Genomic DNA, 17856 nt, shown 5'->3' with positions numbered 1-17856 from the left:
CTAAAATAAGGAAGAAAGCCTGGAACTTTAAGGAATGCACAGCATGGAAAGCAATTACCTAACAGAGAAGAAAGTTGTAATGAAAGTGAAAAACCCTATTAGATTGTTTTAAGAAATCAATATCTAACCAAATTCCAAGATTTACCAATATATTTTCTCTTCATCCTTTTGGAAAAGATACTATCCCGAAATGTTACTGGGATTCAAGTTACTCCACTAGGTTTAAATGTCAAGTGTTTGTTCAAAGATAGAAAAGAAAAAAATAGCTAATCCTGGGCTTCCCTGGTGGCACAGTGGTTGAGAGTCTGCCTGCCGATGCAGGGGACACGGGTTTGTGCCCCGGTCCGGGAAGATCCCACATGCCGCGGAGCGGCTGGGCCCATGAGCCATGGCCGCTGAGCCTGCGCGTCTGGAGCCTCCGCAACGGGAGAGGCCACAACAGTGAGAGGCACGCATACAGCAAAAAAAAAAAAATAGCTAATCCAATTATGTCCTCATGTTCCACTGACTATAAGATGAGGAAGTAAAACAGGTAAAAAAAAGAAAATGCACAATACATTTTTAGAGTAGTTAATGCTCTATAGAATAAAAGATAAAAGGCAATCATAAAAATATATATCGACTATAAAAAAAATTCAGAATCAAGTTGCCTTTAAAAAGGCAACTTCAGGGTCAAGATGACTAAACACAGAAACATTTAAATTGACCACTGCCTCCTTTGAATGAAAAAGGCTCTGTTCTTTGAAACAAAGAAAACCTTAGTGAACATAATTTTATGTTAAAATTAGTGGAAGTATTTTGAGAAACAGTATTTACACAGTCTTAAAATATCTCCCCAAAGACACTTATCATTTACAAAGGGAAAAAGAGTAAATCAACAGTGTAGACACCTGGCAGTCACCTCCTTAACCAAATCATCTTTTATCGCCACCAGTAATGGGACAAATCGATATCATGTAACTCCTGATATAATGTACTGACACAGACATAACATCATTTCAGTGGAATCTTTTCCAAAAATATATAATTCTCAATCTGACCAAGAGAGAACATCAGACACACAAGTTCAGTAATATTCAAACTAGCTAGTACTCTTCAAAATTGTCAAGGTTACAAAAGGCAAAGAGAATGAAGAACTAGCCCAGATTGAAGGAGACTAAAGAGACATGACAATTAAGTACACTGTAAAATTCTAGATAGGATCCTGGACCAAAAAAGGGTGATTTAATGGACAATGGTCAAAATGCAAATAAGCTTACAGATTGGTTAGTATTAATGTTAACTCCTGATTTCTATATTTCTTCTATGAATATTAGGAAAAGCTGGGTGAAGGTATACGGGGACTCTATGTACTATTTTCGCAACGTTTTGTTAAGTCTAAATTTATTTTAAAATAAAGTTAAAAATATAAAACAAAAGGTTCTGAATATGTGACATACCTATGGAATGTTCACTGAGAAGAAATATAAATCTACAATTTTTATTGATAGAAAGTTCACTCCGATCTTTCTTTAAAAACTAATTCTAGTGGAAATGACAGCATTATGTTCTGTACTAATACCAGAAAAGTAATCAGATGGTGACAGTCTTGCTTATGCTTTTGTTTTTGCGGTACGCAGGCCTCTCACTGTTGTGGCCTCTCCCGTTGCGGAGCACAGGTTCCGGACGCGCAGGCTCAGCGGCCATGGCTCACGGGCCTAGCCGCTCTGCGGCATGTGGGATCTTCCCGGACCGAGGCACGAACCCGTGTCCCCTGCATCGGCAGGCGGACTCTCAACCACTGCGCCACCAGGGAAGCCCTTGCTTATGCTTTTTAATTTCTTTGATAAATAGTTCTCTATACAGAGAACTTTGATTCAGAAGAAAGCATGAGAGATCAAAAAATATCTTCTCTCCTACAAAGAGAAAAACTGAATTATGTTTATGTTAAACTAGAGTGGAAATTAACTTTAGACTAAAGCAAACATATAATGGAGTAAGTAGCTTAAGAAGTCTTCAAATTTAAATTACCATGTATGTATACACACTACTATGTGCAAAATAGCTAGCTAGTGGGAACCTGCTGTATAGCACAGGGAGCTCAGCTCAGTGTTCCGTGGTGACCTAGATGGGGGGGATTGGCGGGGTTGGGAGGGGTCGGGGGTCCAACAGGGAGGGGATAGATGTGTACATATAGCTGATTCACACTGCTGTACAGCAGAAACTAACACACCATTGTAAAGCAACTATACTCCAATAAAAAAATAAAAATAAATTACCATGTATGAATTTTTATTCCTGCATAATAAAAATGGAAGGAATAAAATTTTCTGCTCATTTTCCCTAAAAACTTCCATAAGAAACAATGTATAGCACCATAAATATCCCTCTAACATTTTTTTGCTAAAAGTCAAATTATAAAACTCCCAAATAATATACCTTCACTTATAAAATCAGTTACAATATTCATACATAAACTTTTGTTTAATTTTGTTAACATTTATTGAGAGCTTAGTATACAGCAATATATTATGCATTATATATATATATATCTTCATTCGATCCTCACAATAACTCAATGACATACACAGTACAATCATCACAGTTTTACCGATAAGGAAACTAAGGCACAAAGTAGTAAAGTAACTCGGCTAAGATCACACACCTAGTAGGCTGTAGAGCAGGAAACTGAAAAACCAGTTTGTCTCCAAGATCCTCAGTTTTCACTGATTTTATACTTTTCCAAATCATATTATTTTGATTAACAATTATTTTCTTTCAAAATACTTAGTATATGATAAAATGCTAGATTAAATGTTTTAAGTAGAATTCTGAAATTCTCTCCCTCTATTTCATTTAAACATAGATCAGTTGACAGTTATTTGCTTTGCCATTTCTATCAACCCAGGAAAGTTTGACAAGGCAATAAGAGTTAGAAATAAAATACAGCAAAACTCAATATCAACAACATAAATATCTAGGAACAACAGATGTTTCTATTGAAACTGAAAGACCTGTATCTAAAACTTCGTTGAAAAGGTAATCCAAAATTCCTCTCATCTTTAAAGTATCTACAAAAAAGCAAAATGCAGAATTTTAATTTCTAGTTCATATGTCACATATCTATTGACCTGCCTAACAAATAAATATATAGGATACTCTCTTAAATGTATAAAAATCTCAGAGTTTAATGAGTTCAATTACCTTAATGTACTTTAAAAATTATATAAAATTCTATAATTTAAGTCATCATTTCTGTTACAAGCATGATTAGAATAATGATCTAGCAATAACAAATTGCATTTTATTCTCTACTAATTCAGAGCTCAATTCTGCTACCCAGAGAACAGTCTTCAGTTTGTCACTGAGTGTATAATATTCAGTATGGACGCTGTAGTTGTCCTCAATTTTAATATATTTTAAATATTATTTACAGATAGCTTTCACTATATCTACTCAAATTCTTCTGTACACAAAGACAAAATCAAAGGAAGGTCACTCCCTTCTTCATCCCAACCTGAGTCTAATAAAAATCAATATAAATACACTCATCTCAATGGAAGTATGGTATCAGAAGCACTCAGCACTTTATACAAGAACAGGATGCTTTCAAATTCTTTATCAATAAAATGGGGTAGGCTTTTGAAAAGACAGGACAAATATCTAATTACAAATAACACCTTTAATCTACCCTATTCTAAGTTATATAACTTGTCTGGCCATTGAGCCTGCAGTGACAAAAAGAAAGTCATAAGGCCAACACATCCATAAGTCTTAGAGAGAGGGCATCCTGAACTTCAGGGCCCAGGTCAGTAAACCATCAGAAACTAAGAAAGCCTGTGTTTGTCAAATACTCGTCAGGTAGTTAATATCTACACAGTAATGAAACTACAAACCAGAAAAACAAAAAATGCCTAACCTGATATGCTATATACTAGATTTAAATCCTGGAACAAACCTTTAACCCTGGTATTTTACCAACCATTCACAGCTTTCACAGCCGATTCTACTTTCCAAACATTTTGTAAATAAGATTTTACAGTCACAATCCAGGTCTTGAAAAGGAAAATACTGCCAAAGAGAATATGGCGCAAAGGTACGAAGGGAAACGAATATCACCACCATCAATAATCAACAATTTAAGAAATATGATTTGATATAAAACAGATACATGAAGTTTAGTTAACATTGTATGGGCTATCAACACAACTTTGCAAAGCCATCACAGATCCTGGGTTAAGGCCTTGAAAGTGCCACTGCTACCAGAACTCAAGTTTTCAATGCAGCAAGTGAGAAAACGACAAATGTGGACATACCTCCTCAAAGAAATGAAATTCATGTATATTCCTTCACATGTTTTAATAAGGCACTCCTTTAAATTTTACTCAGAATACCAGATTACAGTATTTCTGAGTAGGAAAAAAACCTTTTTCCGTTCTTCCTTCAAAACTTGAATCAAATCTCTGATACTGCCGAATGCAGCTAGTATTAATACTCTAAAAGTTCTGACTTCCTGCAGTTTTATGGTGGTCTATCTTCAAAGACATTCCCAAAAGAGCCAAAAAGACCTTAATCTACTAATACATCTTCAGGAACATCTCCAATACCCATTCTTTTCACTCCTTTGACAAATCCTTTTAGTCCCCAGAAGACTTCAATTTTTCTCAGAATTTGACATCCCTTTCGGTACTCCTTTCTTATTCCATTGCTCAAATAAGTGTAACATGGAAAATGGATAAATGGGAGATGAGACTGTTTAATTGGCTCCTTTGTTAGCAATGTCAAGCTTTAACTCTAAAGCATAAGAAAAACAAAGTTAGTAAAATTTCTATATTTTACTAATGAAAGCATAGAACCAATTCTGATTAGCTTCCCTATCTTTGAATGTTTATGGAGTTAACTAGATTTCCCCCAGGAATATAGTAAACTCGTATGAAGGCCATCCCTAAGATCTGCAAACCATTCACAATGACAGGGCCAATTAAATGAGGCTGCAAATATGTCAGTGCTATACTTCTCAAAATATGTTCTTAAACTTCTGCCAGATGGTATATACTTGGTATATACTTTCACATGACAATTATATTTTTATTTCTAAAATAAATCAAATACTTACAGAAAAGAGGGTGGTATAGCAGAAAAAGAACTGTTCACGTAGAATAATAAATGTAGAGATGGGATCCAGTTGAGGCCTGCCATCACTTAGCTATATGACCCAGAATATTCTCACATATAAAATGAAGCAGATCAGTATTTCCCGAAGTGTATTCCAAAACACACTGGGTCTATAGGACATTAACAGGTGCTATATGTTCAAAGGAGTTGGAGTCAATAAGTAAAACTGTCTCCCTTCTGCAGAATTTCTCAATCTTCAATAAACTAAAATGCAATGTCCACCTCTAAGATGTATATGTCAAAAAGCATTCCCCCAAATTCTTGGGCTCTAGAACTACTTTTTTTTTTTTTTTACTTGAAGAACTAGTATTCCCAAAACACTAGTTTTGAAACTTTTAAACTAGATTTCAAAATCCAGTTCAATGAATCTTTGAAACTTAAAAAACAGGTACTGACTGACTCATTATCTTATTTAAAATAAACTGATTAACTCCATTCATTCTAAGGATGTAAGTGTTCAGTCCCATATGGGACCGAGTATGGAACAGATGGTCTTCAGGGCATTATGCCTGTCTAAAACAATCTTTACAATGAAAGAGTTTCAGAATCATTTGATTAGGGAAATGGTTGTATTCTGGAGTATCAACAAACTGCTACATGACACTACATTCCTTCTACATATTCCCTGCCCCCATTAAGAAAGAGGAAAGTGTGCTTTGTAACAACTTTTATGTCCGTAACTTTCAGAAGTTTGAAGCACTTCTCCAATAGTCAGATATAGTACTAGCATCCTGGGATTCAGCAAAAGAATTAATCCGATGCTTCCATCATATGTAATACATTCACTACGCTTCCGTTATACGTAACACATTCACTACTCACCTTATGCATCTGGAATGGTGATACTATAGACATTATTCTTAAGAGAAATGAGAAAGTAGTCACTCTTTTCCTGTAGGCATTAATTCTCTTATGGAGCCCAAGGTGAGAAAGGCTACAACCAAAAACGTCACAAAGGCGCAGAATCACTCGTCTCGAAGGCTATAGTAGGGAGACAGTCTCTAAACATGTAGACAAGCTTTTAGTTTTAATTTACAGTGGGTAACAAAGGAATGGAATCATTCTTATCCGGCACAATAAGAGCAGCCACCGTTTACAAAACTAAGAACTGAGCTAGGTGCATTACTTACTTCATCTCCTTTAATCCTCCCAACAACAGTGTAAGGATAGCTATTACTCCCATTTAACAGGTAAGGAAACTGGGCTTACACGTACATTTACAAAGGTCATACAATGAAGAGGTAGCATAAACAAGATCAGACGCCACATCTGATGCCAAGGCTAATGCTCATTAAACTCTACCTCATTATGCTCTATGCTCATTAGTTTACAGCCTAGATTAATCAACTTGTGTGAATAAAAAAGCTGTCATGCACATCACACACAGAACTAAGCATAATATAACTTGGGATAATTCGGAAGATATATCAAGATCTTAGGATATTTCTTCAGGGTACTAGATAAAACTCTTTAAAACCAAAATCATGACTTTTTTTTCTTTGCATCCTTAGTACCTTTGCTCAGTGTTAACATACATAACAAGCATTTAATAAATATTTCTTAAATAAATAAACCAACACAATACCAAAAAAGCACAGAAATACTGTAAATGTAAAAAGTCTCCTGGGCTAACAGACAATGGCTTAACTAGTTTAGGTAATTTTTCTAAAATGCTTTATATAGCTAGATTTACAGATGGAGGCAACAAAACTGTTTAATAAATTATGACTATCACCAGATCCTCCTCCTTCCCTACCATCCCCTTTAATGGTCTTCTACTACCTTTCTATTTCTCTGTTTTTTTCTCCCCTATTCATGTTTTGAGCCTCTAACTCAGACCATTGGTATCAATGGCATTTAGGTCACATATTCATAAGCCCAAATATAGCACAACTAGGTTTTTGTTAGGCCAATGTGTCTACTTGTTTTTGCTTTTGCATATTGGATCGATTTCTTAAAAAGCTAACTGAAGCTACTGGTAGATCCTCATGGGCTAAGAATCTGAATATAACTGGAAACATAACTAAACCTTTACATAAAGAGAAATCCCAAAGTGAGTCTGTTAGTTTGCCTATCCATTTCACAATGGTAACCTCACTTTAAAACACTCTCTCTTCAATGTGACCGCCTCATGGATTGCGAAGAGTGGCAGATTTTTTTTAGGCTGTTGAAAGCATGTCAATAAGTAAAATGTCTAGAAATGCAATCAACTGTACAAGATGTGAAAATTACTGACTTTCAGCAGCTTTTTGCTATTTCATCTTACTGGAAAGTAAAATTATGGAACATGTGAGTAAGATTTATACTACATTACTATTAAATGATTAATTAAACTACTATATCCTTTAAGATAAATCTTTACTGTTAACTACAATTCAAAAAAAAATTCCAATTGCTTCTTTCTATAGTTCCAATGTTTGTAAATCAGGAAAAATATAATAATTAAGGAAAGTAGCTTTATAAAAACTTTGAATTAATACGTAATACAATTGTCTTAGATTTAAAAAAAAATACACTTCCCCTTCTAGGTTAATGAGCGAAAAGACTAGATAAATCCTGTTTTTCAACTTAATATAAAAACCTTCATGTAAATTAGCATTTTCTTGTTCCAATAATAAGCATGTGATGTGAATCTAAGCTGTAACTGTACAGAATTAAAGATCTGAGTCACAATGTGCTATTATGATTGAAGTGATTAAAGTGAGTTTTCTACTTTAAAAAGTACTGTAATGTAATTTGATCACATGAAACAAAAAAAATAACCTAAATATCAACAGCTTGTAACACTTAAAGCTCACTGAGACCAATGGAAGGCTACCAGTCTGATTTATTGAAATGTTCATGTCATAAAACTTTATATCAATTTATTATTCAGAAATTGATGCCACTTAAGCAGATTTCCCAAATTAAAAGTTTATTCTTCAGCAAAAACTTGGAAAGTTTAATCATTTTGAATAGAAAACGTATCGAGAAAAAAATAACTAAATTCAGATTGCGAGGATCATCAACGGGAGCACCAAGCCGCTGCACCACAGTGAGGAACCAACGAGAAGTGTCTAAGGCCAAATGGCTCCATGCTCGCAGGCTAAGGGCTGTTGTCTACAGTTGTCCACTGTCACCTCTTGCTGCTTATCAGTGGGCCATGGCAACCTCCAAAATGCTTCAGAATACAGTCACTGCTCGGTATCCACGGGGAAATCGGTTCCAGGACCACCTGTGGATACCAAATCCACAGCAGTATCAATACTACTGGCCCTTCCCATCTGTGGATTCCGCATCCTCAGATTCAACCGACCAGAGAATGGTTGAATCCATGGACGCAGAACCCACGGATACAGAGAGCCAAGTGGTACAAGCTTGGGAATCAAACCACCTAGTAGAATACTAGCTCCATCACTTAGTAGTTACGTGACCAAGCTACTTGACAGTATTTCACCCACAGTAATATATCAGCCAGTAATACACTGAAAGAAATCTTAGAATCATCTGTCGTATAATCCTCAGGCTCCCAATGAATTTATCATCAATTTTATACAAATTTACAAAAAAGAAGAGTTAAAGAGGTTGCTAACCCAAATATTATTTACCTTCAATAAGCATTAAATATACTTGTTCCTAAAAGGATTGGGGTGCAGTTTCGTGGTTTATTATTATGGGGTTCAAGAATGGAGGCAGAAAACTAGTTACGATACCTAGTTTGGACTTACCCTACCCTCCCCATTCTGGATCCACCCTTCTTCCCCGGAACCTCAAAATAGGTAAAATTCCTCATAATAAAATATACCCAGTGTGCAAACATATAAATCCTGATGTCATATCAGAGAATAACTGGCAAATAATGTTTGGTAGATCCCCAAAGAGGAGAATAACACAATGAAGATAAAGAACAGCTTAGGAATCAGTCCAATCCCTTATTTCAAAATTCTGTGATATTATGGAACCTCCACCAAAGACAAGACACGGCACCATGCTTGACTCTGAAAGAGAAGTTAAGACAAACTGTACAGTGATCAAGCCTTTTAAAACACGAAGAGAAGGAACGACCCAGACATGTGATGGCTCATTAGCACATGACCAGTGGACAGCACTATAGCCAAAACCAGGCATTCACTCAATTCGCCTCACCACGCTGCACCCAGAACAACACACTTGAAGAAACAAAAACCAAGCAAAAACGGTAACTACAAAGCAGCATTTCTTCCAAAATAAATTGGCTAATATAAGTTTCACTGAATACCATCTTTCAAAAGTAATTTTTAAAACATGAGAGTATGTCCCTCAATAGAAAGAGAATCCTTGTCATTGTTGAAAATACCAAAACAAAACTGTCTAAAAGGTCACAACCAAGCAAACAAAACTATATTAAGCATAAACAAAAACTTCCTTATGAAAGAAAGTAAGTGGTTTGGGTTATCCATTTCTAAAAAAAGAGATTAAAAACATCAGAAATGAGAAATCAGCTTTCCTAGATACAATTATTTGATTTACTGTGTTGAAAAAGGTAATAAAGATATTTCAAAGGAAAAACTCAGGGGGGATAGTATTATAGCAAAATAACTAATAAGTAGGTATCTATACAATACCTCATACAGAACAAGTAACTGTATGTCACTTATTCATCAGTAATTTCACTAAAACTACAAATCATTAATAGTAATTACTTCAATCTTAGCATCTATTAGGGACTTTTAATTTTACTACTGGAAATATTCTCTCTAATTTCTATCTGTAAAGGTCTAACATTTATTTATAAGACATTATGAATTTCTTACAGAATAATCTTACCAGACTGAAAGCTAGGAAAACATGAAACACTTGCCCTTACTTTAGAATAGGAAAAAAGCAACATGGAGCAGCATATTAATTTGTTGATGGTTAAATGATACAATGGAGGCAGACAACTAAAAATACTGTATCTTTATACTTATCCATAGCTCAGTAGTTAACACCATTGGGAATGCATTCGTGTTCATGCTTCCTTAAAATAATATACAAAACATAATCTAACTTTCAACTGGTGAACATTCAATACCATATCAAATTTCTTTGGGGTTTTCTTAAAATTTCTAACTCCTACCTTGCTGTCGGGCTATAAACTGCTACTTTCCCAATGTCACCTTACATGCCTCAGAATCCCCTTTTTTTTCCCTTCTCCTCCCCTCATCTGCTTTAAAATGATAAAGCTAGTAAAATATAAGACTTGAAAAAAAAAGTCTAAAAAGGACCAGAAATGCTATGCAAAAACAGTAAGGGAAAAAAACAAAACAAAACATAGCTTTACTTTGTGACGGCAATTTCAAGCAGTTTTGGAAGCCAGAGCTGTGTCTAAAGGATTAGGTTATCCACTCTGGATAAGCGGAGTGTTACCATGTGTGGACTGCGTCCTTACCTTCTTAGCTTTCTTAATGAGGCCAGGGTCACTGGTTCGAACCATTACCTCAGATTACAACCACAAAGAAAATGTGCCTCTATTTCCACCAGTGACAGAAAAGGAATCACTGAACTTCTCACACCCCATTAAGGAAGGGAGCAACTAGACATCCAAAGTAGGGTCAGCACTTTTCTAAAACACAGCACGGATCAGGCCACTCTACAAAAACAAGAAGCGTTCTCCATTCCAAGTCCAATTAAGTCCAAACTTCGCAATCCTGCCTTTAATTAAGGCTTTTCAAAGTTAGCCTTGCCTTCTACATTCCTGTATACAGACACTATCTCTTATCTCTTAGACTATCTATGTCCTGTGTTCTCTTCTATAAATACTCCTCGTACCTTGAACCTTTTTGGTATGTTTTCTCCACTGAAGTGACTTACTAATCCCCATGGCTATCAAACTTCTCTCAAATGTCACCTCCTCAAAAGCATGTGATCTTTACCTTCTGTCTCCCAATACTGTTTTATTAGATCTCTCATGACACACCATATTCTACCTTGCCATACTTTTCCCATTTATTGGCTTTCTATCCCAAGTCATTCCCTAAAATGATTCAAGAAGCTTACAAAGATAGATATAAATACTCTAAGATACAATAACTTATAAATGAGTGAGAAAACTTGACACAAAGGACCAGAAACAGAAGAGTCATATAAATTGAATCTGTTACCTGTTAGCTTTTCCTTTCATGTATATGTATACGTATATATACACATACACTTATTCTTAAATTCAACGTAGGCTCTTCTTAAGGATATAAAGAGTGCTATGCATATACACAGTCAATAAATTACATCCTTTAAAATACCCAGGAGATTCCGTAATCTAAGGACATTTTCAAAACATCCCTTTAAAAAATTACATTCCTTTGTATGTGTACCCACACATACATGTATGTATTCTCGAATTTTTTAAATGGCAAGCAAAATGAAACAATGCACCAAAATATAAAAGAGTAAGTTTTGTGGCACTTTAAATGTCAGTAAAATAATCAAATTACTCACATTTATTGTCAATGATAGCATTAATGCTTTTCTCATTTAAATAAATCTCTACCATTTCCTTTTTGGTAGAGACCTAGGAGTGCTCAGGAGATAGGAAGAAATAATTCCACCTCTTTCCAATGCCTGGAAGAGACTGGCAATGGAACCTCGTTAGTATGAAAAGAAAGCAGCTAGATCACTAAAGTAAAGAACCAATCCTAAACACTTAGTTCACCTTCACCTGGATTTCTATTCACTACTAAATATTTTGGGGACACATCTGCTTTGGATTATAGACACAGATAAACCCTATGAAAAGATTAAATTGACAAAAATCCTACCTGAAGGTTATAACCACTTATCCTCAGACCTTTAAAACTGCAGCTATAAATAATAGCTTTCCTGGGAAATTAGGTTATTTTTTTTCTTTTTCAACACAAGAGAAACAAAACATTGCTTCAAGGGAAGAGAAGGTAGGAAGGTGAATACAGTATTTTTATAAACTGAGAAATTTTGCTAACCAAAGCGATCCTGTACTGAATCATTTTACAATGGAAATCACTCTCCCCCTAATTTCTTTCTTTCATTCATTAACAAATAACAGAAAAACATAATTTCCTAAATTCTCCTCCCTGTTCCAAGCATATCCCCGCTCCAATCCAGATTACGGATTCCTTTGATACTAATTTTCCCTGAACATCAGTTAGTTAGCAAGTGTTGAGGGCAAAATCACTCCCCAATTTAATCTTCAGTCACTTCCTTTCACCTCCTTAACTTACTCCATTAAGCCCAACTGTTGCCTTAATTATGCCCACACTGTTCTCCTTATTTCCTCCCATTTTTATTAACCTTCTCCTGCCTCAAACTTTCTCCTTCAACTCAAGACTTTTGAAAAGTCAGTTCAAACAACACTGCTTTCCTAACCTACCAAAGGTCAATTCTATCCCATCTGTGAACTCTGAATGCAATTTCCTGTGTCATTTTGGAGGCTAGCGTTCCAGGTACAGTGTAAGAAACGTTTTGTAGCACTATGTCAGGAATTCACGTAGCCTCTCTGAACTTGTTCCTCTACCTATAAGCCAAAAGTTGAATGGGATCCAGATTTCCAGCTCAAAATTTCTGATTCATTGATTTCGTGTTGTTTAAAAGCGTTATTTAGCTCTTATAATTTCCCCATGTATATGCAGCATACACTGCTTGAGAACAAGAACCATGTTAGATTCCATCTGTGCCCACACCATTACTAGATATAATGATTTACACCTAGTACCTACTCAATAAATATATCCATCTGATAGGCCAGTGAGGGGGAGACAGAGAACTTAATGTAACAGGTACAGTAACATATCCGAGAAGAACTGAACCTTACTCCTATCAAAACTGCTATGCAATAATGGTAACAGGATGGCAAAGTATTTGGCAATAATTATATCCCTTTCCCAGATGATTGTGGGGTATGTTTTTGCCACACGTCTGCACTCACTTATTCAACAAATATTTCAGAACATACCATGAATCAGGTTATACTGCATGCAGTGGAAATACAGAGGTAAAAACAGATGGGTGACATCCTTACTCGCAAGGAGCTTACATTCTGGAGTACAAGAACAAGAGGAGTGTCCCTACCCGAACTTCCAAGATCAAAACAAGAGTATCTGAGGATATAATGAGTTAAATATCTGCAGCTCCCAGTGCCTTCCAGTGTAGGAAACAACAGTCAGAACACCTTGGTTTTGATCATATCCTACAGAGACGGCAGAGCACAGAAGTCATTAAGAGCACAAAATCTAGACCCAGACTGACTGGATTTAAATCCCAGCTCCCACTTACTAGCTATGTGACCTTGAATAAGTTAATCATTCTATCCCTCAATTTCTTTACCTGCAAAATGCGGATAATAATGGTACTTACACCTCATAAGGCTGTTCTGAGAATTAAACAAGTTGATATATGCAAAGTGCTTAGAACAAGCATATAACGAGTACCATAATTTTCAACTACTCCTACTACAACTGTTACTACTACTATTATTACTAAATTGTTGTAGTCTGTCCATGAAAAGCTAAAAACAGCATACAACACATGGTAGGAACTCAATATTTAATTACTGACGGAATAAATGAACCCAAGACTCAGTTTCTTCCTCTGTGAAAATAGAACAGAAGCATCCTGTCCATTTTAGGACATGGGCGTCCCTGGTGGCTCAGTGGTTAAGAATCCGCCTGCCAATGCAGGGGACACGGGTTCAAGCTCTGGTCCGGGAAGATCCCACATGCCGTGGAGCAACTAAGCCCGTGCACCACAACTACTGAGACTGTGCTCTAGAGTCCGCGAGCCACAACTACTGAACCTGCGTGCCACAACTACTGAAGCCCGCACGCCTAGAGCCCGTGCTCCGCAGCAAGAGAAGCCACCGCAATGAAAAGCCCGCGCACGACAATGAAGAGTAGCCCCCGCTCGCTGCAACTAGAGAAAGCCTGCAAGCAACAACGAAGACCCAACACAGCCAAAAAAAAAAAAAGTCCTGAAAAAAAAAAAAATTTAGGACTGCTATGACTCAAGGGTATATAATCTATTTCAGAGTTTTGTTTAACCCCCCCCAATCATACAAGAGGCAGGTTTTATTACTATCACCACTAGAAATTTATCACAGCCATGTGTTAGCAAAAAATTAATGCTAGATAGTATTTCAATTGTACGTTTATATGTTCCTAACTAGTCAGTATGCTGTTTGTTACCATATAAATATACACTAACCCTAATAACCAAAGAAATTAGATAACTAGGTGAGCTGGGAGAGAATGAAATCTTATCAACAATGAGTAATTTTATAATCAATCCATCCATCTACAATTTACTCAAAAAAGGAATACTCAGGCATGTACACAGAGTGTCAAGAGTTCCTCAACTTAAGTAGTGACCTGATATTACAAAAATAATCTGGGATGCCTGGGAAAATAAGATGCTATCTCATCTGTCTCATCCCCATGAAGCTCAAGAGCACCCTTTACCCTATGGCTCAGTGAACGAGAAAAGGCAATACCATTCACCATGACCTAAAGTTAATTCTTTAACAAGATCAAGCCACAGTAGATCTTCTCCCCAGTCAACACAAATATGGTTTTAAGCCGAACAAGGTTTAACACTGGTATGTCCACGAAAAGAATACGACAACGTTTAAAGACTCTCAGAACTAGCCTCTGATGATCACCCCACTACAACATCAGATTCTATATTTTCCCTTCTGTTTTTAATTACCCCAATCTTAAAAGTAAAGGCCTCATATCTTAATACTTTTTACTCCCATTTAATACCCATATATAATCAATTAAAATGATTGCTAATTCTCATCACTGCCAAATCTCTTCCATGGTTCTTTTCCCTTCATAGAATCCATAACTTACTAGTTTAGTAACAATCACTTGTTGTCACTACAACGACCATAAGTAAAACAGATCAGTCAGGAATTTTAAACAAGTAATTAACTCAATGCTTACTATACTGTCTAACAAAGAAAACTCCTTTAATACAAACAAGTGGCATTTCACCAGTTAAATGCTTATATTTTAAACAGCTGAAACTGCAAACAACTTCCAAGGTAATACTTAGATATTTGAGAATCATTTATGCTAAACAGCTGAACCAGTCAAAAGGAGATAAGAATACTGACATTCTAATTTAGAAATAAGTGGGGTTTTTTGTTTGTTTTATTCAAGTTGGAGAACTTCTACTGTCATAAACATATGTAAATACAAAATAAACATACAATGCTTGTTAAAAGCAGCAACTAAGCATTGCTTTTTTGCTCAAAATACAGCAAAAAAGTAATCAATTCTCAATCATCTCTATTAAAGGAGAAAATAGTGGTAACACATGATCTATAAAGAACTTAGTTAACTTTCAAATATATCATAATAGTGTTTTTAAAAAGAAGCTGAACTTATGCCAGTATTAAAAAATTTTTTCTTCAGTTATCCATTAAGCAGATTTTTACTGAGTACCTACTGTAAGGCACTGAAATATACTTTGGATATATAGTAGCAAACCAAACATCTCTGTTCATGAAGCTTAAAATCAAACAGATAATCCCCCAAAACAAAAACTAATTATGCAATACAAACTGTACTAGCACTATAAAAGAACAAGGTGATCTTAAACAGTATTAACAAAGAACCTAAGTTTAGGTTGGTATGTCACAGAAGGCCTCTCAAAGTGACAGTGAGGCTTAAGGAGGAATGGAGGGAAGGTGACACAGCGCACGCCAAAGCCTGGAGGAGAGAGCAAGAAAGGATGGCAACCCGAGGAATCGAAAGGAGGCAGCTGGGACACAGAAAGGGAGGGGGAAAGTGGCATGTGAGGCCAGAAGTGAGCAAAAGCAAAATGTAATTACCTTACAAAAAATGGGAAGGCTTCAGGGGTTTGGGGGCAAGTGAGAGACCTGAACAGCCTTCCGTTTTAAGAACATCACTCTGACTACAAGACATAAAATCAGAGAAAGGCAAGAGTGTATGCAGGAAGTTGGTGAGGAAGCTACTGCAGGGCTTTAAGAGCTGACTATGTTACCTTAGACTAGAGTGGTGGCAACACAGATGGGGAAAGAAAAGATAAATTCAAGATATATTTAGAATGTAATGGTCAGAATGCAGAGGGTGGGGGAAAGGAAGCTATCAAGAACGACTCGGGTTTCTTAAGTGAAGAACTAGAGTAAGAAATATTTATTAAAATGAGCACGACTAAAAGAGAAATTTGAGATGGTAGGTAATGAAGAGGTTAAGCTTATGATCTGTTGAGACTGAGAGGCTGTGAGAATATAAGCAGAGATAACAGGAAGGCAGAGGACCGTAGCAGTCTAGAGCTAAGAAGAGAAGTGTGGGCTATGATGTGCATTCAGGAGTTGAGAGCATACAGACCATGGAACAGCAGATCACCTAGGGAAAAGGGAAAAGGCAGTAGTAGGTGGGAAGAGGACTCAAACCCAAACAAACTCCAATGTTGAGAGTCTGATAGAGGAGCTGAACTGAAGGAGAATGAAAAGGAGTGGCCAGAAAGGTGGGAAGAAACTAAGCAGGATATCGCTGAAAGCAAAAGAGAGTGGGTGTTTCAAGGAAGGAAAACAAAGATCAACTAGACCTATTGAGACTGAAAGGTCAAGTAAGATTTTCAGGTCAAGCTGACTAGTAAGGAAGAAGTGAAGGGTTGGGGAGTGTGGGACATTTGAATATATGTGACACTAGGAAAAAACTCAACCTGGAATCCAAAACATTATAGATCATTCTTTTCAAATAATGTAAACATCCTTTATCATTTTTTTCCCTCATGTAATTTATTTTAATAAGCCATTAAAGCATATTCTTACCATGATATTAAAACCTAACGACACGGTGACACAGCAAAAACCAACCAGGGTTCTGATATTGTCGCACCAGAACAGGGCATGCTCTGCAGTTTCATATTTTTAAATTGAACTTTCTAAATAAGAAGTAAAATCTACATGTTTTGCAATTCTGAAGTCAACGTTACAAAGACAGAATTTAAATTATTAGAAAATTAAAATGGTTTTCCTGAAGAGATAATTTTCATACAACTTCCCCCAAAAATGTTAAAATTAATTCATTTAACATGTCTGTCTACTGTATTCCAGGTACACCACTCTTACGACTTTACCCACTTTTTTCTCACCAAGGGCTCATACGTAAATGTTGGTATGTTCTATGACAATCCGATTATTTGTACTAATACACAAGTCAATAAAGCCTGCCCTTTTTCGGGTTTTCAGCCACTCTGTTATTACTTACGGGCATCACCCTTACCTCTCTGTTGGCTTTATGAGTAGTAGAAACAGCGCCAGATTTTGAATTGGAAAAATGGCTTTTAATCCTACTGTTTACTGTTAGGTATACAACTTTACTGTTATGTATATAACCTGACACAGCTTACTTGGCTTCTCTAATAAACTAAATAAGCTTCAGTCTATTCACCAGTAAATTAGAAAAAAACTTAATTCACAAGGTTGTTGAGTGGTTAAATGTGACAACAAATATTAACTGAATCTAATCCTAACATTCTTAATCACTTCTGTGAATTGAACTACCAAGTTATATGCCATTATTATTTCTGCTGAATATAAGCCAAGCAATTCCACTCAAAATTTATGTACTAGTTATAGATCAAATCTTGGAGCATGAATTGTTAAAATTAGTAATATTCTTTACATTTAACAGTGCAATATTCTACAACTGAAATAGATGTGTAATGTTAAATGCACATCTATTTTACACTCCTTTCCTA

At 36.0% G+C, this 17856-nt stretch overlaps 1 protein-coding gene across 3 annotated transcripts in view; it reads right to left on the bottom strand.

The window, feature by feature from the left end:
- Positions 1–17856, bottom strand: part of TSC22D1 (TSC22 domain family member 1) — a 135536-nt gene that overhangs the window by 108248 nt on the left and 9432 nt on the right. Inside the window, exon 2 of one of the 3 annotated variants that reach the window (XM_060128655.1) lies at positions 7977–8368. The exons of the other annotated variants lie outside the window; for them this stretch is intronic. Within the exon in view, the coding sequence (XP_059984638.1) occupies positions 8317–8368 (52 nt within the window). The 3' untranslated portion in view covers positions 7977–8316. Of the gene's footprint in view, positions 1–7976; positions 8369–17856 lie in introns of those variants that run through there. 3 annotated transcript variants of the gene reach the window in all.

Source organism: Lagenorhynchus albirostris, chromosome 18 (assembly GCF_949774975.1).
Source record: "Lagenorhynchus albirostris chromosome 18, mLagAlb1.1, whole genome shotgun sequence".
In the NCBI taxonomy this organism is placed as follows: Eukaryota; Metazoa; Chordata; class Mammalia; order Artiodactyla; family Delphinidae; genus Lagenorhynchus; species Lagenorhynchus albirostris.
This window is presented reverse-complemented; position numbering and strand designations above follow the sequence as displayed.